Source organism: Podarcis vaucheri (genome assembly GCF_965113315.1).
Source record: "Podarcis vaucheri genome assembly, chromosome: 4".
Classification (NCBI taxonomy): domain Eukaryota; kingdom Metazoa; phylum Chordata; class Lepidosauria; order Squamata; family Lacertidae; genus Podarcis; species Podarcis vaucheri.
Window position 1 is genome coordinate 56309449 of NC_138762.1, and position 25029 is coordinate 56334477.

At 39.2% G+C, this 25029-nt stretch overlaps 1 protein-coding gene across 2 annotated transcripts in view; it reads right to left on the reverse strand.

Moving 5' to 3' along the window:
* The window catches only part of HLCS (holocarboxylase synthetase), an 86781-nt gene that overhangs the window by 4045 nt on the left and 57707 nt on the right, over nt 1-25029 (reverse strand). For both annotated transcript variants that reach the window (XM_082220496.1, XM_082220495.1), the window contains exons 7-9: nt 5295-5362; nt 3921-4081; nt 1177-1291 (exon numbers count right to left, since the gene is read on the reverse strand). In XM_082220496.1, the coding sequence (XP_082076622.1) occupies nt 1177-1291; nt 3921-4081; nt 5295-5362 (344 nt within the window). The remainder of the gene's footprint in view (nt 1-1176; nt 1292-3920; nt 4082-5294; nt 5363-25029) is intronic.

Consider the following 25029-nt stretch of genomic DNA (forward strand, 5'->3'; position numbering starts at 1 on the left):
GGGCAGCAACTGGCTTCTTTGAGAAAAGCCTAGAGGATTCCACATTTAAGTCAACTTTCAGCTTTCAAGGGCTCTCTTGCCAGACTCTCTTTGAAGCCTCATTTCTCACCCAGCTCTCTAGCAGGGGATAATATTATTGGCAGAAAGCCAGGGTGTTTAAATGCAGCTCTCAGGGCTTTCTTGATCAGGCCTCCTAAACATAGCTCTGCGAAATGTACACACCAATCTTCTACTACCTGTTTATTTTCCTCCCTTTCTGAGCAATGTAGGTTTTCCATTCCCTGTGCATGTGATGCCAGAGCCAGACTTGTCAAGTATACTCACATTTAAATGCCCTATTTTTGAAACCATTACTTTAATAATTTATAAGTAATATACCTATTAAATATGGAAATAATTATTTGGTAGTATTCATAAATTGATCTGAGGAGGATTAGTTATCTTGACATTTAAGAAGGGTGGAGTCAGGAATCAAATTCATATTATAAAATTCTCTGTTAACAAAACCCACAGATTGACATACGATTTTAGGATTGTTCCTATAAGCATTGAAGTGAAACGATAATATTCTCAAAAGTGTATTTTCCACATTAGTTTTATCCAAGAAGTTTTCTGGTGTGTGTGGAGAACATTGTGAATGCTGTTAATGGATATGGGCTTAAAAAAATGTTAAGCAACTATCTACTGCAGGGTGAACACTGTGAAAGTCATGGATCTCAAAGTTCTCCCACCTGGATCATCTCAAACATTATCCCTGTTGCAAATGAGATTGCACTGAGATGCATTCTTCATACTGTTTATGAATAAGTATTGCTGCCACCATCTCCTGAAGCTTCCTAATTTTGAAGCAGGAGATACTGAGAGTAGGTCTGCTGATTGCTCGAAGTCTAGACCTGATTCTGTTATTCCTATTTACCTATTCTTTAAAGCACACAACATGGACACTATTTATTTAATAATTAAGGATTCTTGATTATGCCTCTCCTCCCATGACTGAACAAATCAATAATTTCTCCTGCAAGCTGAAAGCAGGGCGTCAGATAACAATCCATTAAGGGCCAGGTGAATCACGGCCACATTTATTTTGCTATGTATTTGCATTATCAATAGCAGCAAAAATGCCTAAAAACAAACAAACAAACAAACAAATATATTTTAAACCATTTATATTCTTACCAATAAGAATGTGGAATGTATCTCCTGTTAGTGTGGAATTCACTAAAACGCCACCCAGCTTCATAAGGTCACTATAGTAAATATCGTTTGGCCATTTCACTCGAAGCTCAATATCCTAGGGAAACCAACATGTATATTTATAGCTCTATATTACTGCATCCCAAAGCAGCATGGTGTTAATCCTTTGTCTAGCACTTCCTGTTCTCCAAATATTTAATACTGACACTGAATACACAAATGAAAACTTAGCAGCATCCCTCTCTCTCTCTCTTTCTAAAAGATACCCACAAAGAGGCAAAAGCCCACAATGAATTTGGACACAGATAAAAACACTAGTCACTTACCTTCAAGGTTTGTTCTTGGCCCCTGGTGAGTTATAATAACTCCTGTTTGTTGGGAAACATGTGACCCTGGAGCTTTTTCTCCCTAACATCTCATTTTCAGACTAGCAGAACCACTTAAAAAATAAACAGACATATGGAAAAGACAAAAAGAGAGAAGAGCCCTGATCCTGAATGTGATCTGGATGCACTGAGTGGTGCTGTGGGCAGCCACCTAACTTGGATGCCTTTGCAAGAAGGTATGTTGTGGAAGAAACCAATGTCCCATTCTCCTGCTGGATGCAGGAGGTATTCTGCAGGCGGGATACATAAAAACTGTTGCTTTCCTGCAGTGGGTAGACGACTGCTTCAGCACTTGAGGGACAATGTGCATAAAACCCTACCCCCAAAGCTCCATACCATCTAAACTGTGCTGTCATGTCAACATGTTTGTTGAGTGGCATGTGGCTGTTTGGCATATTTCAGACATGGGTGCATTGGTTTACACAGCAACAGAAGTGGCAGCTGCCCAAGTGGAATGAGCTGTTATGTAAAACAGAGTTGCTAAAGAAGGCTTCCTCAACCTTGGCCCTCCAGATGTTTTTGGCCTACAACTCCCATGATCCCTAGCTAGCAGGACCAGTAGTCAGGGATGATGGGAATTGTAGTCTCAAAACAACTGGAGGGCCGAGGTTGAGTAGCCTGTGCTAAAAGATGGGCTTCATAACCAACAGCTTTTATCCATCTCACCAGAGATGAAGTAGAGACTTTTCTACCTAGTGTAGTAGTACAGGCTGCCCATTTATCTGAATGTTACTGTGTTCTGGATGTAGGTTTTGAGTCCCCGTCTTGACATCTAGCATGTACAGGTATATTTAGTGGGGTAAAAAGTTTTGGAACATGTAGGGCTAGCTTCTGATGGAAGGTATGTTGAGTTCAGTCACCCTACTTGTTGGGGTGATAGCAATGAAGAAATCTGCCTTAAGGAACAGGAGGCAGAGAGACTGAGGAAGCAGAGAGGCTGTGGGAGAACATAGAAAACCATGTCCATTCCAGGAGAGAAACCTGTGGATGACCAGAGGGCTTCAAAGAGATGCTCCCTGAAGGAACCTCTTAAATACTGGATGGGAGCACAGGAGTCTGTCCTGGATAGAACTGATGACAAAGCAAAGACTTGACATTTCAGTGTATTTGGCTTGAGATCAAGTATAAGGTCTGACTGGAGATCCTTTCTTCAGGAGAATGTTCAATAAACAGGTAATCTGAAAGAACCTGTAATGTCTATATTAAGACACTGGATGGTATCAGTATTGTGCAAAGTCAGTGGGACCAATGTCCTTTGCTATCCCCACACACCTGGAAAAATAGTTGTTGAACTATTTGAACAAAGATCCAAGTGTACTAATCTAGAGACTTATTTATGAAAAGTTACTGAACATATCAGAGAAAACAACAAAAAAGTACAACAGACTTCTAAAGGGATGATTTGCTATTCAGTTGTACTGTGTCTGACAACTAATGTATTTACGAGGTTGAATTATCCCTGTAAAGTATTCCTTTTCTTTTTGGGGACTCCTACATTAAACAGTTAATACTCCAAACCTCTATATTTTATTTTATTTTACATTCCATTGTGAAGCATTTTTACAGTCAACTTATGAAGTCCTGAAGTTGGGAAGTGTTAATAGAAGACAACCGTTAAAGTATATGAAAGGCTACTGGGTACCACTCTAATGAAATTCATGTGTAAATGTGCTCAAGTCACTGATTTTGTGTAATATAGGAAACACATGTTTTCATTGACTAGTCCTGTAAAATACCAATGTTTTACAGTTAGCCAATATTATGAATTGGTTACATTCAAAGGAAACTGATGAGGTGCTAAAGAAGATTGGTTTGTAATTTGAGCATTGATGACAGGACACTTGATTCCCCCCTGAGAGGATATGGTTAGCCTCTGGCTTCCGAGCTTGGGGCAAACATTTTCAGTGTTAAACAAGAAGTGGAAAAAGAAAGAAGGAATGAAGTGGCTAGTGAAACAGCTCCAACTAAAACCTAAGAGGCAATTGTAAATCTTACTATTTTTTTCTTTTCTCAGTTCCTCTCATCAGTTTTATAACAAAAATAAAACAAAGTCCAGGAGTAAAACCAAGAGGCAAATCAATCTTCATTATAGAAACTCAGGTATAATACAGTAAACCAGAATGGGTTGCTAGTCTTAACTTACTTTTTGGGGGCTTCAATGTGGAAACAGCAATTATACACATGAAGAGAAAAAATTTGCCTGGGGGCAAAATCAAATTTGCCTGGGGGCAAATTCTGATAGTTGAATGGTGCTAAGTGGGGGCGTCAATTATATACTCAGGTCATTTTAGGTCAAAAAAGTGTAAAAATAATGGAATAGGAAACATGCAAATGCAATACCTGGTATCCAGGTATGGATCTAACAGACTCTACAACTGCTAGAGAAACCAAATGCTGAATAAAAGGAATTCTTCGTCCCAGTTCAGAAGATAAAGGAATGGTGATATGTAGAGTTGATAAAGCAGCTCCCACAGGACTCAGCCAAGCATTCCCACCACGGCCTTAAAAAAAAGTGAACAAGTATTTATGTGAAAGTTTTATTTTGTTATATAAAAAGATACTTCATCAGTTCACTGAGAAAATCGAATGAAATATTTTGAAGGTGTTTCAATATATAGATGGTTTAAAGTTTTTACATTGTTTCTTTCTGTTTTTAATTCACAAGTAAAAAATCATATACATGTGATTTGCTTACACCATAAGTTGTAGCAATAAGAAATGTATGTATGTCTACTGTCAATCTGATACAATATGTCTACTCTGGCCAAAAGAGAAGAGAAATGAAGATTAAAAACAGGAACAGTCCAGTCAATGGATTAGATCTATGCTTAAATACATAATTATCAGAGGATAGGTTTTATAATTTTTCATATTAAATAGCACCTAGTTGGTTTTTTTTTTTTTAAAATGATACATTGAAAAGAACAACTTTATGGTATATATTTGTCATGCCAAAAAAAAGAACAGGAAAAAATGAATCAATGGGACTGAAAAAAAGATATTCTACCAGAAATAACTAACACCCCCCCCCCAAAGCAGCCAATAAGGAACACTGAAGTAAGCAGTGCAAGAGCTTTGCCCAACCGCAACTTGCATATACAAACTATTTGAGTATAAAGGTCATTATTTAAATCATGATCACTTCATGAAGAGTACTAACTGAAGACAAAGGGTCATAAATACCATGACACAGTTTGGAAAAGCACGCCAAGGGGGGTAATTTGAATTAAAATTAAAGCCACAGCTTGCTACTTGAGCCCACTTTACAGTATTGGTTTGATGTTTGCTCTAGTGGCATATGACAACTCATTTTTTGTTTCACACACTGATCAAAATCATTCCCCCCCCCCAACAAAAGGAAGAACAGACAGTAATCAGACAGATTTGTTGTTCTACACGTTTTGGGAGGTAATCTGATGCTTGTTTTAGACATGGAAAAGTGCCACAAGCAAGAGATACTGTCACTTTTTGCATACAGCTGGTAGTTCTCTGTCACGGAACTGGGGTGTGGTGAGATTGCATTTGGCTTCCCTGAAAAGAATCTATGAAAACCCCAATTGGATGAAAATACAGAGTCAGAAAAGTGCTTACTAACAACCCAGGGTGGTTTCACACACTCTTTCACGCAGCTATTTAAAATTGTAATCTTTAATGCAGATGGTTATTTACAACTCATGAACTTGTATTGCTGACATCAGAATTACACCAACATACCTTTCCCTTGAGTTTGTTGAACCGCAATCGCAATCAGACCTATTTCCTGTGGCACCTTGTACATCAACCTGCAAATTGTAAAAAGGAAAACTCCTGTTAAAACAATGTGCAGCTTTCATATAAACATTAGATTTATAATTTTTGTTACATTATCATTTCAGCTACAGGTCAAAAATGTTAAAACAATGGGAAAGGCAAAACATATAGAAAAAAATTTGCAATGAAAATATCAAATCTATAATGGCAGGATATATTTCAATCAAGTAGCTGCACTTCCTACATTTCTTTTTGAGGTGCTTATTCTCACCAAAGTGTTTCACTATCTTCCATATGTCACAACCAGCAAGTTCTAACATTTGTTACTACTTACAGCAAATTCATGACTATACTCCTGAATACAGCAACAGCAGCAGTTTCTGATTATTTAGAAAACCAGTATGGTGGCAATAAAGCAGTTTAAGAGAGACACTATCCCTTGAGAACTAATTATGATTTAACTACAGTAAATAAATCTACACCTTCTGAGAACTCTAGAGAACACTAGCTTATTTTAGGCTTGTGCTCTGCTTTTAAAATTGTTTCACTTAAAAGAATACAGTTTTCCTACAGGGGATAAGTAGAAACTAAAGCATATTCAAACACCACCAAATGAGCCAATGTTGACTTGCATAAATCTTGCTATGAGAATATTGTTTAAGTTGCCTTGGTAATAAGTAGCACTAAATAGTGATATGGTTTTCTTTTCTTTTCTTTGCATGTTAGCAGAAAAAAGCATGCTATGACATATTGGTCAGGGCTTAAACTATTAAAGCTTTGATAGACCCTTTTAATGTGGAGAATTTCCATTTAATATAATGCAGAGATACTTACAACCAAAGACTGTATTGGCACCCCCAGCAAGATCTATGTCAGTGCCCCCCCCAAAAAAAAACACTTTACTGCAATATCTACATTAGAAAATAATACATTTTATGAGTACTCAAGTGTCTGGAATGAGGATGAGGCAAGGAGAAAGGGCAACAAAATTCAAACACCTTTGTGCTGCAGTGCAAGAAAGATGGGATGCTTCCCCTGTGTTTGATCTCGCTGCAGCAGTGGTGGCACATCATCACACACATACACATCATATATTCCATAGTCTGAGAGGTAAATTTTGCACCTCCCCAGAGCTGGCACCTCTGGCAGTGGTTCGTTTTGCCAGCCCCTAGGTTTGCCTCTGCTTATAACATATTGTAGAATTACTTTTTCTGAATTTTGGAAGATTCAAGGACTTAAAAACTCTGGGATAGAGCTAAAGACAGTCAGGAGAAACAGAACTGTAAGCACAAATACACCCTCTGCTGCTTACTGGGAATCAACGTTGGTTAGTGCCAATGGTTCCTGAGGGCGTTTCCTAATTCACTCCTGCTTGGCTTTCAAGAATAATGTTTTATAAATAGGTTACATAGAGCAGTGTTCCCCAACCTTGGGCCTCCAGCTGTTTTGGGACTACAACTCCCATCATCCCTCGCTAGCAAGTCCAGTGGTCAAAGATGATGGGAATTGTAGTCCAAAAACAGCTGGAGGCCCAAGGCTGGGGAACACTGACATAGAGGATGCATAAAGAACACAAAGCATAATCCAAAATATTTCTGAAGATCTTTCCACAATGGATCAGTTGTTCACCTAACTGCAAAAAGAGCAAGTTAAAAGGCAAAAAAGTATTTGAACCACAGGAGTGGTAATGCAATGTTCTCCTCCCTTTAATGCAAATATCAGCAATAGTCCTTTTTCTAAGCAATGGCCAGAGTATCTCTTTGCCAGTCCCACTTCCATTATATATTAAAAGTACAGCCTGATAATTGTTTCTCTTGGCCACCATGAATTGCTTATTGAGACTGTCTACCATCAACTGTTGCCGTTAAAACCGTATTTTTACTTGTGCTGGGAGCTGGCAGAAAGAATCTAAGAGAGGTTCTTTGTAACCATTTAAGTTTAATATTGTCTTCTAGAAACTCTGCACATAAGAGTAAAAAACTGCTTCAGCTTCAATACCACATTCATGTTACATAAAAGGAAATGTAACTTAAATCTGGAAATGGTGCTATGGACAGATTATAAATATAGCCGAAGCAACTGTCTAGGCTCCACATAACAGGCAAGTCATACGTTACAAATCTGAGGGAGACAAATCAGGAGAGGGGAAAAAGTTAGTTATGCCACCAAACACAGTGCTGTGGAACAATGATATGATTAAGGAAACCTACACATGCAGTTGCTAAGTGGTTTGGCCAGAGTTACTAGAGCACACTAAGACAAGACTAGGCTCCTGTGCTACCGAAGGCAAAGTTTCTGTAAGGAGGTGAATTCTGTAAGAAGGGATACAACATAGAGAAGTTGCTAATACCTAGACTGAGACTACTGGAGACAGACAGATTTATTTATGCTATCTGAGATAACTCTAGGGGCATTACCACACAGTTCCAAGACCATAATAAAGTGCTTGTGATTTTTATAACCCCCCACCTTTTCAGAAAATACATGTTTTAGGGTTTTGTAACAGAAAGAAGTGATTGTAAACAGTCTACATGCTAAACTACCTTAGTGTAGTCCTATATCTATGTGGGTACAGAAAGAAGAAAAATATGTAACTTTCTTGAGCTAACCTTCGACTGCAAGCTGTTGAGTCTGACAGGACTCTTATTCAGGAAGAAGTAAAAAGCAAAGAAGATATGGGGGGGGATAATCTTTGGTATGTAAGCTTAGATTTAACCACCTGATACTGCAATAATTTCATATGATAATGCATAATCACCTATTATTGTTCAAACTATAAACTACATATGTGCTGATGGTTCAATAAACAATAACAGTATTTATTATAAATACCTAAGAGCCTTACAGGAAGAAACCCATACCAACCATGTCCAGATATTCTATAAAGACATGTTACAGTAGGCAGTGACTTATTTTATATCAGCATATAATTCATCTGCTTATTTTCTTTAACTGTTATTTTCTGTTTTTTAATTATTTTTGTTCTAAGCGTGTGTGTGTGTGTGTGTGTGTGTGTGAGATCACACAAATAGAAGTAACATCCCTGGTCCTTGTTCTCCACTCCTGAATTAAAAATGCAAGAGTTAACCAATAACATTTTGCCAAAGATTGTCATGTGTGTTGGCTGTTGTAAACCATGGTCATCCTTATTTACATAAGCAATAAATGCATACCAAATCTCAATAAAAGCATTATCATCATGTCCTGTACTTGTTTGGTAAGTTTCTCCATAAGAGCTATGGACCAGATTTATTGGTGCCAACAGTAGAACAAATTTTCCAAGCTCTTCCAGGTGTGTGCAAATCAGTTACCTTGATGTCACTGGTATAAATGTAACAAGCTCTTTAGGTAGTAAGTTCTCTCTGTCAAAAATAATTAACAGAGCTAATTGTGGAACACAACTAACTGAATGTTGGGTGGGTAATTGTGCTAATCTCCTTAAAGACAGTCTTGCAAAAGATGTTTATACCTTCGCATAACGATCACATGTGGTAGAAACTTCTAATCCCAGGACTTTAGACTGTAGGGTGGGTAATAAAATATAAATAAATACTATCTTCTTGAAACTTGGAAGCTGCTACCACAGTACCTCTGGGGTGTCAGATAACATTTATATAAGATATTAGATGTTGTTTCTCTATTTTTCACTAATACTGATAATGGAGGTTTTTGGCCCACACATTACAACTGTTGGCCTGTTCCAATTCCTTCCCTAAGCTTGATTCCTATAAGCTTTTCAAAGATTTCAGATGGCAAGATTTGTAAATGATTGAAAGTACTCCTTTGGATGATACAGATATATTTATTATATTTTTTTCAAAAGGAATGAAGGGCCTGATTGCTTGCTGGTGAATCAATTTTTTCATGCTGAAATGGTCTTGGTGCCAGCTTATGCCAACTATTTCCAGCTTAGTATCTGAGCAGCTGTAAAATGCTGCTGGTTTTTGTAAATGTCACATGAATGATTCAGTCGTTCTCATTCCACTTTTGAAAAATGAAAGTCCTGTCCTGAAAGTCCTGGCGGTGGCGGCAGCCCCTAAGTTTGTAGTCCAAAATGTGTTCCAACTTTATTATTATTATGGGATGAAAACGTAATAGCACATATTTTATTGTGAACTTCCTGATTATACTCCGTCCTTAATCATGAACAATCCTTAGGGTACTGTAGCGTAGTGAGAAGGATTCTAAAATGAACTGCCTCTTAGTACCATTTAACTTGAGGTAATCCTAGACCCCTTTGTTTTGATTTTTAACAAATGGTTGCCAGGCCTAATCTAGGTCTCTTGCCCTGGTGTAGAACAGAGTCCCAGCATTTCTGCCATTGCAACAGCATTTTTCAAGGAATTTTTATTGGGAGCACTTGGAATAAGAGAGTCAATTTGGGGAGTAGAATCATCTTGACAGCTGCTACCCTCCAAATACATGATAAATTTGTTTTGGACAATCAAAGAAGGATTCTTTGACTTCTGCCAGAAGGGGGTGAAATTCAATTTCTTAAAGTTAGACCATTATCTTGGCACTTGTACTCTTAAGCATCTACATATGAAACATTGAAAAACTTCAAACATATTTAAAACCTTGTAAGGTGTTGTAGTCATAGTTGAGAGTCTGAGGAAATATTGAAGCATAGAAGTTGAGATTTTGAATTGTTTGTTGTGAGCTTCACAATGTTTCATATATAGATATTTCCTGAAGGGCCACTGCAAGAGATCATTCAGGCGTGGCTACTATCAGGACAATATTGTCCACAAACAGATTGGATCGGAAAGCTGAGTGAGGCCTGGCATTAACACAACGTATAGCTATATGGCCTTCCCAAAGGTTATGAAGTGCCTTCACAAATTTGAGAGGAGAGCATAAAGATAGGTTTAGTGTACTTTGTTTAGTGTCTAGTGAAACAAGCACAAGGGGCTGGCATCTGTTTGCCATAATAAATTGAATTAAACATATGCTGAGTGGGATCAATAATATGCCTTGATCACTCATAACCAGTTTGTTCACCAAGGTTAGAAGAAGGTAGAAGCCTATCTGTCAGGATGCTGGAAAATAATTTGGCATCTTGCATACCCTCCAAGTGTTCTGTTTTCCCAGGCAGTCCTGGAATTACAGAAGCCATCCCGGTTTCTGATATGATCGCGGTATGTCCTGGTTTTCCCTTTTCCTCCCCTCCTTGGCTTGATTAAGAGTGGTGGAGAGATCAGGCACCCTACTGTCCTTCTGGGAAACAGAAGCCTTTTCTATCTCTCTCTTTCTGGGTATGTTTATACACATACAAAGCTCTCTCTATAATTTTGAAGGAAAATTCTTTAATAGCAATGCTTCAGAAGCCAGCCATTTTCTAGGAAACACATGGACTGTTTATTCCTTTATTGTAAATTAAGCCCTACACTATCTACTCAGATGTAAGTCCCACTGTATTCAATGAAGCTTACTCCCAGGTAGTTGGGTAAAGACTGTGCAACCTTACACTGCAATCCTAAGCATTTTTATTCAGAACTAAGTTCCATTGAGTTCAATAGTTCCTGAACGTTCTCATTGCTGTTGTTATATCCTGCCTTTTCCCCTGACAGGGATTCAAGGCAGCTTATAGCTAAAAAAAATTTCCATTTCATTTATCTGCGGAAGGTGTTATACACAATCCTTTCCCTTGCACATTTTTTCTTTACAAGAATCCTGTTAAGTAGGTTCAGCAGAAAGGTTGTAATTGGCTCAAGGTGACAGATGTATATGATGTATATTTGTATGGTGAGATCAAAAGCAGGAGAATAGAATGTCCCTATTTTCATCTGAGAAATGTTGGAGGGTGTGATCCTGGTATTTACCATATTTTTTGCACCATAACACTCTCTTTTTTCCTCCTAAAAAGTAAGGGGAAATGTCTGTGCATGTTATGGAGGGAATGCCTACAGGTGGCATGCCTACGGATTTTCCTCCTCTAAAAACTACAGGCGTGTTATGGTCGGGTGCGTGTTATAGAGCGAAAAATACGGTAACTTATATTTTCAAAGTTTCTGCTTTCAGAAACTGTTGCATTTTTTGAAGATCTGTGCACAAGAAATTGTTTGAAAAGCATAATGGTGTCCTAGACTTTATGAAAAACAACCTGCAAATTTATACTGAAGGATAGTATATTTTAGTAAAACAGAAGCAGCAGCACCAGACCAAATAGGAGACTGAAATCTTTGATACCCAAAATGAATTTCAGCTTAATCTCCAGTTGCCATTTCACATAAAAATGTTGAAGCATTAAAGTTTAATTTAAACTTCTATAGGCCAGGTAAAATAGTAAAACCAGGCAGAACTTTTTAAATGCTCCTACATCAGCCCATTAAACATTTTTCACAAAAAATGCTTATAGCATAGATTGAAAATGGTATTAGTTTAATTCAGCATAGTTAACTGAAATTTCATCAAGTCCAAAGACGCTCAGTGCTCATAGTCAGTAAATGACTTTTATTATACCTACTTAAAATTGGAACTAAAACCACAGAAACTATGTTTGACTAATGTTAATGATCTGACATCTATAAATTTCATTGATGTTGTGGTTTTCAGACTGAAACTCTCATTAATGCACCCTGCTGTTTTATGGTATTGCAGAAGTATTACAAAAAGCAACATTACATTCCAGATGTTGAAAAACCTGAGGGTCAAAAGTAACTTTTACCATCTTTCTTTTGAGCTGTTTGTTAATTATTGTCTTCACATGACTTGTGTACAAGACTCTGTGATTCCATTTACAATATATGCCTCAGAATTGGAAGCAATTGCACCAAATACATTGTATTTTTATTGTATCTTTTATTCAAGTTAAAAAAAGAGAAGTCATTCCAGTTCTATAAATAGACCTGGCGTAACTGTTACTCTAATACTGCAATCGTAAAGAATACATACACATTAGGAAGTAAGTACTGTTGAATACAATTAAACTTATTTCTAAGTAATCATGTACAGGATCACACTTTAAAAGATCAATCCAAGCCACATGAGGGTCCCTCTGCCCAGCCCTGCCAGTCTCCTTGTGGCCTTTGCCTGCAGAGTGATGCTAGTGTCACTCTGCTAGCATGGAACTCCCCTTCCACCTGTTTTAATAAAAAGTACTCCCCCCCCCATGTTCATAACATTTCTGAAGTTCTTAAACATATATGTAAAAGAAAAAGACAACAAATGCTCTCAAAAGTTACTGCAACTTCTGAGTATATTCACCAACAGGCTTTTGAATCTCAACAATCTTTCCACAATCACCGGCACTCAAATCTATTTCCAAGTTCACATGATATGGCCCCCTACTAATGAAAAAGGTTATTCAAAGATAGACATAAAACAAAGAGAGTTAGATTTTAAACCCAGTTGGGAGTTTACTGGCTATATCTGAAATGCAAAATCCTATTTTTTGTGTGGTCAATCCCACAACTAATTTGTTCCATCAGTTGCACAATGGAAGATTCTGCTCCTTATGTGTACCCCACACTCTCCCCAAATCTGCTCCAGAGCATTAGGGCAACCCCTAGAACAGTTTTAAGGCGTACACAGTGGGAAGAGAGGGAGAAGCTCTGTTGTGCAAGTGTAAATTCTTGAGTTGATGGAATGCTTTACTTAGCGCAACACTGAATATAACCCAGAGTTATTTTGGGGAGTCAGGTGTGTGTGTGAAATGACTGGGTTTTTAAATAATTCATAAGTGGGTAAAAGACTTCTAACAACTTAACATCTAAGAAGGCATTTTAACAAAGGGAAATGTATTGTTGCATGAAGCAAATGAATAGAATAAGTTTGAGTTAGGCAGCCCAAAGTGCCAGAGAATACATTCAAATAAGAAAACAGGCTCTATTATGCCAACAAAATGCCAGTAAAATTTGAAATGTTGGTTCAGACTCACTGGTAAAATTCCAAAACTCCAAGTTTAGAAGGACCTCTTTATTCAGCAAATCATTTCTCTGTTAATATCATAAAGACCACAAAATTACAGCAAAAATGGAGTTTCCAACAGAGCTGTCAGAGATGGTGAGGACTACAGATCATATTCACTTTAAATTCTTTAAAAATAATTCTCAATCCCCTCTTTAATATACTATCTTCTCAGTCAAAAATCTTCTTCACTTAAATAATAATGGAAAGTACATAGAAATGAAAAAATGGTTTCAATTTAAGAGAGTTAAACAAAAATAAATACCGGTAAATCTGATAACAGCTTTGTGAACTAGTCAACCAACGAAAGATGTCAAACAGTAGTTGTGTCTGCAATATAATGCTAAATCATGGTTCATTATTATTTGAACAAGCTTCAAATGAGCTCAACCAAAGCATGGGGGTCATAGAATCAGAGAATTGTAGAGTTGGAAGAGACCCCAAGGGTCATCTAGTCCAACCCCCTGCAATGCAGGAATCATTCCCCTCCCCCAACATGGCTGACGGTTCTTCAAGCAGAGTTTAGTTTCATCTGTAAGAAATCTCAGCTTAAGTTTTATGTTCAGACTGGACACCCTGGTTTAAAATTACCTCTGGTAAATTTAGCAAGACAGCTTCATAAACTAGGGTTTGTTCTAAACCTCAGCAGAGTTTGTTTCAAACCAGGATTCTTGGTTCAAACATAATGCTAAACCAAGATTCCTTATAAGCAAAACTGCGTAAGAAGAGCATTAATGGATCAGACCACGGGCCCATCCAGTCCAGCATTCTGTTGCCACAGTGGTCATTCAGATGCCCTTGGGAAGCCTGCGAGCAGGATATAAGTGCCGTGGCACTCTTACCACTTGTGCTTCCCAGGAAGTCCTGGTTCCTCCCAATTCACTGGGAGCCCTGATTTGTGGCAGCATATGCTGTTGGGGAGGGATGGCAGCCATCACCCTGAGGTGGGGCGCATTTGGCATGCTTCACTCAGCTGTGGGGCTTTCACCCTGGGAGCCAATTGGGACTGGTGCTTTGGACCTGGGAGAAGACTTACTATCTTGGGTCTGCTCCCAGGGATTAAAAGGAGGCCCGCAACCATTTCCCCTTACCTCGCTATATCTGGAGCAGACAAAGCAAAGCTTGTACACTTGGTTCAACCCAGTCTTGTCCGTGAAAAAGCTTTCCTTTGCCCCATGGCTTACAATATTACTGTAAATTCTGAGCTTAAACTCTGACTACCAGCAGGAAATATAATTTTTTTACATCAATTAAAAAAAAGCTTAAAAATGAACAAAAAAGAAACACATAAAATGTGCATGATTTGCTGTCCTACAGACTAGTAAAACAGTATTTCAATAGATTGCTCAGTATTTGACAAGTGGAATTATCACCAATAAAACTGAGTTCAATCACTTCATCCTCACTTAACTGTTGATTTCCTTGCTCAGACCAGCAACAAAAGGTGCCCTAGTGGCTCCTTCTATTATGAAAACATCTGTCTACTAGGAATAAGATCAGATGGTCAATTCTTTCCACACAGCCCACCAAGAGATCTTCACCTGCTAACAATTTCTCATTACTTACTACAAATCTGAGCTGGATTCAAGCTAATGATCTAAGTAAAAAACTTTGTATCATGTTACCAATATATCGCTTGTAATTTTTCAAATTATTTTTAGAACTTCATTAAACAGAATTGCTTAGAACACAGACATCCAACTTTGCTTATCTGTAAGACCATTCTCTTTTTTAAAATGCCTTTCTGAAATAATTACTAGATGCTTTTTATTTTAGGTGTTTTAAATTAATTTTGGAAGGATTACACATGATGCTTGAAGGAAATGGTAGCAAAAGAGAATAAAAGCTCTACACTGTGGAATCTATACTTTTAAAAATGCTCTGATGATATGGTACATACAGTGTCAAAAACATAGTGTTAAACCATAAAGTTAAGACATCTGAAACTTTCATCAATACTCAGCCAGTCAATAAAACTCCAGGGAAAGCCTATGTCCTGGGCAGAGATGTTTAAATATAAAACTGTACCAAATATAGGACCACAATTTTGGCTAAATCATTGAATTAAATGGATTTAACTGAGATAATTCTTGGTGTGAACTTTCCCTGCATGAAAAGATAGGCTCTGGCAAAATGAGCGGACAAGATAAATGGTCCAATGGTCAAGAAGGCGGCTTCTGCACATGCTGTAGAGGTAAGTGGGGGTAAATGGGGCTAGCCAATCTAGGAAAAGGAAAAGGCTGCCCATTTCTCATATAAACTGGGATTAAGTTTCTATTAGCACAAAACTGCTATAGCTCACTAAATAAGAACACACAAACTAGTGATCCTGCCAGATTACAGCTCTTATATTTTTGCAACATTTACACATAGTTAATTGCCCTGTCTCTGTGTAACTCTATTGACAAGGTTTGAAAGTCTTGAAACCTCCAGTGCTGTTTTTCTGAATCTCTTGCTACAAAACACACCTCCCCACAGATCTTCCAATCAGTGTAACCATGACAGTTCAGGTTACTGCTCAACATACACATTACAGTACAATGTTGCACTCTATACTGTCTGAGCTGATAAACCTAAAGTGTATCCACACTTCTACCACAATACTTGAAGTCATAACGACAGAGTGTAATGCAATTTAGAATGAAAACTGTGACATTTTCACATGTACTTCTTCACTGCAGAAATATTACAAACTCAGAGTAACATAATATATTCACTATAGGAGAGAAGCATACTTCAACTTGGGAGAATCCCACCACCAGTAACTATGATACTGCTACTTTTGAAAAGGCTCAGAAATGCCATCCTCCCTTTCTCCTTAGAACTGACTTTACATGAAACTAAACTATTATTTAAAATAGCAACTGAAAATAAGTGAAGACAACTAGAGGAACTCTGCAAATACCCTACATTCACTTTTGTAAGACAGACAGCAAACAATCTTTACTAAAATCCTTCTTTAACACATGCATTAAATTCTTTCTGGATTGTGCAAAACCACCTAAACAATGTGGCTGCCATGATAAGTATATATGTACAAAAGGATTAGCATGCCATCTTCCCACTTACACAGTAAGACGAGAAAGCATTCCAATGTATTTTCACCCTGAAAAGGGTAAGGTACCCTTTTTATAATGCACAGAGGTTGTGTCAACAGAACTGTCTTAGCAGCTATGCAGCTCTTTATTAGTCTGCAGAAACACACACAGGATTTCTCACTTTTCAGATTTCAAAGTATCTACAAAAAAGTTAAAAATAGAAACAATAATTTGCTTCCCAAATTAGGCTCAGAGAATCCTGCAATAAGGGTGCAGCAAGTGTATTCAACTGTAAACAAATCCAAAGAGTCTGACCGTTTGTAACACAGGATATTGAATGTCATATAAAGATTCTCTCGCAGTCATGAATAATATTCCGCTAAGCGACTGTTGGTGGAGTGTCTTAAACTACTCCCTTTCCATTTTGACAGCTGAGCTTGAAATACCTCTAGAATTAAATTTGTTAGACATCTGTTGAAGAGCATTATTTTATTTTATTGCCAAGGGTATTTGCACCCTCAAACTAAGTAACCCCTGGTGTTTCACACCTCAACTGACCATACATAAAGTTGTCTTCCTAGCTATTTTAGGTTCCCCTTCATTATCTTCTGTAAGAACAGTTATTTAAATACATAAACAGCTTATGAAGCACACAAATTAACTTTAAAAAATGGATGACTTTTTTTCTTCTACAATTTTGCCAAGCGTAATGGGCCTAGTGCATTGCATATACCCAATAGTTAAACTGTATGTGCTTAGCTAAGTCTTCAGAAGGAGCCCAAAGTCAGAATCAAACTACTATATTTACCCTGGACTGATAAAAATATGCTTAAGAAAATTTCTTGAAGATTTACAGTAGAGAAAATTTGTTTTTCAAAGCACATACATAGCCCTCAAAAGGAGCGCCACATTACTCTCATGGATCAGTTGCCTTTAGTAACTATTCTTACAGTAAAAGAAACATTCAGGGTCTGTTCTTGGGTATTTTCTGTTGGCAATGCTGCAGGAAGGAACATGACCTCCTCCGCTCTGTGGCAGGTTAAGCAGTCTGATTGAACATTGGTGCTAATTAAGAGCTCTTGTTGTTTGGCAGGACCACCAGAGTACCTTCGGCACTTGTTCATGACAGCAGTACCTCTTTCAGAAATTAACACTTGATGAGTACAGACAGGGAACCCAGCTGGTTCTCCTGAGTCCTTCAACTATATAAATGAAGTGTAATAAGAACACTGGTGACTACCAAGGGAAGAAAGACTATTCGTGACCTCTTTGTAAAAAAACAGAGTATACTTTTACATTGACTTAATTTTCTTCACTGGGGTTAGATAATGCAGCTGGGGACTATACAAATAGAGCCAAATAACAGGAGGCAGCACCAAGTTATTCTCGTACCAAATATTTGGCTTTATTATTAAACCTAAAACATTATTCTTTTTCTAATATCAATTGCACATGAAGAAAAATTACAGGGGGAAATATATGTTTCATAAGGGAGAAGCATTTACATATGGTTTTCTTTTTCAAATCAAAATGACTAAAATATTCTACTGAAACCTGTGATTCTGAGCAGTATCATATAAATTCATTGTGAGCAAGCCACATATAAACAAACATATATGTGCATCTGTGTATATAGCACAACCATCCGGGGGGGGGGGGAGGCAATGTTCCCAAGATTTCAGCTAGCAGATAGTTATAAAGCAGACTTTGTATTCTTTTACTAGTTCTTATTTTTGTACCACTTTGCGTCTTGCCCTCAATTAGTCTTAAGGAAGTGGTCCAGGCTATGTATACAGCAGAATGAGTTGGGAATGAAGTGGCAAATTTCTGAGGTAGATTATTTCTCTGCATTAAAAAAATAAGCTTTCAGGAAACAGAAGAAGGAAAATGTTGCATCAGAAGCTGCCGTGTTAGCTTTTTTACTTGCATGGAATTCCTACATATGTCTTTGTATGAACAGAGATCATTAAATATGTTTTAACCCTGAAAGCAGATACTGTATGGGCTTAGGGAACCTGGTCCTAGAATCCTGCTGTATCTCAAACAAATCCCAACAATGTAATTACACTACTGACCATACCAAATTACTAACATATTTCTTAAGATTGGTTGAGCGTTGAATTGCTAATGCACAATCAACCTTTGGGGTGATGCCGATGTCCAACTCACACATATTTTGTACGGGGCTAGACACAGCCATACTTTGGCAGTGTCTGAAGTCCCAACTGTCGATAAACACTGCAGAATAAAAGTTAAGTCATGTTACCTACTATGTCAGTAAAACATAACTTATGTCAGTAAAACAGCATTATGCACATACATGTTTTGAAATTCCCCACTGCCTCCTGGGAGCACAGCAACACAGGTAACAGGAGGCCAGGTGCATGGTGTTGCCCCTCTCCATCAACCACTCTGTGAACAGAAGGAGCTGAACATAAAAACTGACACAAGAACACTTACAAATCTCAATTAGTACGATTTAATGCAACTGCACACAATCATAACTTGTTATCTTTATATAGCCTTGTTACCCCTTTCTATTGTGGCACCCAGGATGTGGAAATCCCTCCCTAGCAGGTTTCAATTGGTGCCTTCTCTTTTTAAGCTTTATTTTGCTGATCTTTTAGTGTGGGTTAAAGTTTTGTCTTCATAAAGCTTGTTTAATCTCATTATTGGATTTATTGAACAAAAGGGACATTAGTAATTGGGGTGTTTTTACTGTATGTATATGAAAATTTTTGCTGAGCTGCTTTGACTTTATTTTATAAAAAGAAGTGGGGTATAAATGTTTAGATAGATAAATAGAAATGTTTCCCTTGTACGTTTACTGACTTCACATTTAAACACAGACACACTCTGTGTCAGGCTATTTTAAAAAAGATAAGTAGTCTGCTGGCAAGATAAAACTAGTTGTTCACTCACATCACAACTCTTCCCCCTTTGTTGGCAGTATAATGTAATTCCTTATCTGAGCACTTGGACTTGTATAGGCACTCAATAGAAACATTACCACTCTTTAAAGCAAAAACTACTATATCTTACATTTTAGGAGGATGCAAACATAATCTGGGAGAAAACTTTGGAAAGAGGAGTTCCAGTGCTCCAAATTCACTTCTTTTCATGGCAAAAACAGTTCCACCAAGCTACAGGATGATGTGTTTCATAACTGAGCTAGGTTTACAGAAGGCTAAATATATTTAGCCATAAAGAATTGGGAACTGTTATGAGAGAAACTTCATAACTTTGCTATGATGTTGAATGTTAAAAAATACGGCTCAAGGCTAGAAGGTTGGATAACTTTGGATAATGCAATTAATAAATGTAAAATAATAATCTATTTCTATCTGGGAAGTGGTTGACCTGGGAAACAAAGTCTACAGGCAGTACATTTAAGTACAGAACATGTACATTAGGTCATCACTCATGATGTATTTTTGAAATAAGTGCTGAAAAGTCCGAGGAAAACAGAATGCTAAAGAATGCTTTAAAAATTCTGAAAGGCAAAAATCCCTGATGCTTCACAGAACTTGTATCATTGACCAGAAGCCTCACTTCTGGACCTACATCCTGTTGTGCTTCTAGGATCACCTTCGTATTGATGTCCAGTACCTCGTGTGCCTTTTGATGGATATTCCATGAATGCTATTTTAGCATGCTTTGAAGTTCATTTTTATGGACCAACCATGGCAAAAAGTATTATTGTAGTCTGTCTGTAGCAATAAACTGCAAACTGCTGCAGGATCAGAAAACTAGAGGCAAAGAAGTTGAACAGAGTCTGCTTCATGAAGTCCAGACCTGCAGGCCTACCAATCTCAAGCCCAAAAGAAAAGGATGCAAGAGCTATGAAAGATGAAGGGTAGTAACAAATGGTTTAAGAACTATGGATGCTTCCGCTTCCAATATTTATATTTCCATTGTAATATCCAATGGAGATTTTTACAAGAAGCAGATGTACAAAGTTCAGACTATGCAGGCTGTGTAAGTATATCTAGAAGAGTCCTGAGTCTTTTGCATATTCACTTGCTGACACTTTAATCAATCCAGATTACTGTTTCCTTCATTGGTTATTACATCACTCGTGTTAGGGGCGTGGAGAGAAGGAAGAGGGACTAAATAAAAAAAACAAACTCCTTAACAATTGCAATTGGCATACGTAACTTGTTGGAAGAAGGAGCAAACACCCTGATGCTGTTGAGGTGCTGCAACACAAATACGCTAAATAAATAAGTTCTATCACACCTCTACCACCTCCACACCACATTCCTTCCCTAGCTACACAACCAACCAATTTTGTATTTGCCTGCATAGGAGAATACATATTGTGCAACCAATTTATATTCATTGTTTTGAAGCGAGTAAAAATAAAGTTATGACACTGATTCAGAAATAATTTATTTAAATATTTGCATAGAAGTTTACACATAATAAATCCAATCATTTTACAAATGTATTCCTAAACATGGAAAATTTGGAGCGATGTAATATGAAAGGTGATTATAATCTGTCAAATGCTTTTTTAATGTACAAAAGTCATATCCATGATATGTCTTAGTTTTAGTTTCATTGTTTCCTAGAGTCCTATCATTACGTTTCCAAGAGGTTTCTGTAACTAAGTATGGAGACATGGAGAGAGATTCGGTATCAGTGATTGCATCAATGATTGTGAGACACTTGAGCAGGAGGGAATGTGTTGTCCTCCAGATGTTGCTGGACTACATCTGTCATTCTTTCCATTAGTTATGCTGGACAGGGGTGATGCAAGTCCAGCAACATCTGGAGGGCCACAAGTTCTGCATTACAGAGTATACACTTGGAGTTTCAGAAGTCCCACACCATGGCTCCTGTGTTTCTTACCAAAGACTTCTTAGTAAGTTTCTTACATACCCTAAAAGAGTGTGTCATAGGACCAAGCAAAGAAGATGTGGCCTTAGACTTTAACTTAAGTGGCATGTGGGACCTAGTGCAAGATGCAAACAATGACCAAATTGCTTCGAAATTCAACATATATGTAGGTGGGCAATTGCCAAGTTAGTGCAACATGGTCACATTTGAATTCAGAAGCAGAAATTTCTCAAAAATTGGTAAAAAGGGAATTGAAAGGGAAAGGGTTAAGAGGGTCAAATTTCCCTAGAATGCTTGAGGGCTATTCAAAGCCACCATAATAAAAGCCCTTCTGGAATGTATACTGCAGATTAGGAAAGGTACTGACAAGGCCAAGAGGATTCCAGTGTCCTTAACAAAAAAAGTCAAGTAAGCTATTAGAGGCAAGATCATGGTGGCTAGCTCAATGAAGATACTGACCCAGTATGCAACAGCTGTAAAAATGTGAAAAAATCCCGGGACCACTGAAAAAAAATGATGAGTAAAACTAGTTTGAGAAACATGAGGAAAAGGGAGAACTATATCTGAGGTGTACACTGGCTGGACTCTGATGGTCAGCTTTTGAAGGCACAGGAGAACCTTTAGAAAAAAGGAGGGAGATACAGAAGGCAACTGTGAGTGTGTGTCTCTCTCTGTGTGTACTTTATCTGCTGAATTTCCTCTTTTTCTACTGCAACTTTGAAAGGCTAGGTTTGCTGATAGAACTTTAAAGCGCCAGCTGGGCCTGCTCCTGCATCTGTATCATCTATACAACATGCAGAAATAAGTCAGGGAGATTCCAGCACATAAAACAAACATGATCCCTGCTAACGTTGTTCAATGAAACAGTTGCTACTGACATAGAAGTAGTGGGGGTCAGTATAAGTTGGAAACTCCATTAAAGACACAGGAGCCCAGTTATGAAAAAGGTGGCAACGCTAACATCTATTCTTATTTCACTTAATAGACTTATGATAAGCTGCATGTGAATTCTTGTTCTTCTAAATGGTGGTTTTTTTTAATTAATGAGGATATTTCTCTCCCACCTTGCATAGTATTTTTCATTTTCAAGTTTGCCTCATGAAGGAGTTGTAACCATAGCCTTCTTAAAATTTATTCATTTTTAAAAAAAAAACTTTCAGTTTAACATGCCATGTTACGGGCTTTCCATATTCACTGAATGTCAGGAAATTACAGTTGTTAAGAGCCACACTTTTAACAGACACAATATTTAGGTAATATTATTCTGTTCCAGCTTCAGATCTACCTTGGGGTTAAATGAGTGTTAGTGGCAACAGTGCCTATTCATCTATTCACATGAAATCTGTGTGACTGAGCTGCCACTGCACATTATTGGCAAACGGAGAGGCCAATAGTGCCTTGAGTGCCAAGGAAAACAAACATGGAGCCTGGCACGTTTCCCTGCGCAGCTCTGCTGGCTGTCCGTCTGATACAAAAGTCCTTCTGGCCTCTGCCTCTTGCCGTTAGCAGAGTAAACACAGCAGTCGAAGCAATTGCAGCATGTGGGTAATAAATTCACACACAGGCGTTTCTTATCTTGTTAGCCTTTAATCTTGAAGTAAACCAGATCTTACATCTGTCCGGGTGACAAAGCACACATCTTGCACCCTCTCTTCGCTAAAAGCGAAACCAGACTGCAACTCTCAGAGTCAGACCACTCCCAAAGAGTTTCTAACCACGCCTCAGGTAAGAGACGTCACCACAGAACTCCTTAACCCTGTGAGTTCTGAAACCAGTAACACCCCCTCTCGTCTTGAACCCTGAGGGAAACTGTGAACCCCTATTTACAAACTTCTTTGAGTTCAACTCACCTCCCATTGCCTTTTGCCTCCCACTGGCATCTATCCCAGGCACCTGTTGAACCCCTTCAACATTCCCAGAATCACACTGTGCGACACTTTCCCACGCACCCGTGACCTGAAACCCCTCTGACCCACTTGGGCCAGCAGTTGTGTCTTCTCCGTCAGACTTTTCCCCCTCTGACTTGACAACCCGTCCGTGAGCTTTCTCCATTACGCTTACCGGAGATGAAGCCTCACACCTGGACATTCCTTTCACAACCCTTGGAGATGCCCAAACCTGCCCTGACCCCTGACCCTGGACCTGGTCCCCATCACCGGGTTCTGAACCCTGATCCTGGACCTGGTCCCCATCACCGGGATCAGCCTCTGCCTCCCTCTCCTCCCCTTGAGGAGACTTTGCACCCGTCACCTGGTGACGTATTCCCTTTTCCTTGAAAAACTCCTCCAGAGCAGACCCAGTAAACTGTGACCCTCGGTCGCTCTTGAACCCTTGCACCCTGGTGGAGAACCTTCGTTCCACCTCCGCAACCCAATCCTGGATCAGTTGCGCCACCTCCCCCTGTGATTTGAGAGAGAAACACCAGCCAACCTGGCTGTGGTCATCTGTCAGCGACAGCACATACCTGGTCCCACCCAGACTCTCACACCTCATGGGTCCTGACAGATCTGTGTGAACAAGCTCAAAGGGCTCTTTGGCTACCCTCCCAAACCCGGGAAAACCAAGTACCTTTGCACCTTTGCATGCCCTGCACCCTTGGGACCTCCTCCCACATTTTGTGATTTTACACCCTTTTGTGCACCTGTGCAACTTTTGCACATGACTGGGAACCTTAGCACACTGCACCTGTGCTTTTCCAGCATTCCCACCACCCTCCAGAGGTGTCTCCAGAACAAAGAGATTGTTCTCCCTCTGCACGTTGACCAGTTGTCTCCCTCCTCTGAAAATGGAACAGGTGTCATTTTCAAAACAAACATTGTATCCCTGCTTCATTAGAGCTGATACAGATAATAGACAACAATTCAGTCCCGGCACAACGTAGACCTCTAGCTCCTCCTGTAAAGGAGAGAAAAACACGTTAGCCACACCACAGACTGATTTTTGTGTTCCGTCTGCGAACATAACAGTCATTGCAGTTGAAACAGCCCTGCAGTTCCGCATTTCGCCAGCAGGTTCGCTTATCAGGTGACGACTGACAGTAGTATCCAAAACCCAGCGCATCACCATGTCCTGGCTGGAGTTGTTCTTCACAGTTGCCATAGAAGCAGTGATAAGAAAACAAACCTCCCCAGTGTCTGAGCCACATCCTTCCCTTGCGTTCCCACGCTGGCCTCCTCTTCCAGACTGATTCCCCTGGGAACTCAGCTGGTTGACCTTGGCAAACTTGGCAACATCCTGTCTTGCCTCTCTGCTCCGGTGGGGGCAACAGCCACGCAGATGTTGAACTCCAGTGGAAAAACACTGCCCAGGGCTCCTCCCAGCTGGCCTCCTTGTCCTTCTTCCGGAAAAGCACTCCTTGCCAGCTTTGCCCCCTCTGAACCGCCATCTCATTCCAGCAGGCTTCTTAAACTTGCCTTTGGAATCCTTCGCCCCCCCGACCTGCTCACCAGCGCTCCTTGAGGCTAAAACATCAGGAACAGGGGCTACAGCCATCTCTAGGCTTTTGTATTCCTTCCCCAGGGCTCTGGCCTCCTGCTGAAGCTTCACAGCAAACGCAGCAGTACATCCCCAGACAGCCCTTGCTCACTTCACGTCCTTGCCCAACTTCTTAGAGTGAGCTTTCCAGACGGAATGTCCTCCAAGACCTGGCTGCCTGCCATTGTCTTCCGTTCTCCCAAGGGTCCCCAAGCTTACTCACAGCTTATCCAGCACCCCGTCCGGAGAGACGATTTCCTGCTGCTCTCGAACTCCGCAGCAACACAGCACAGGCAAACCTTTGCGTCTTTCAGCTAGCTGCTTGCCTCAAAACTCCGGCCACGTCTTAGTGGTTAACTTTTCACATGGCAGCTTAAGCTCAAAACCATGTTCCTGGGACTGAGCCATCTCCTTCTCCCCCGGGGTAAGCTTACTCA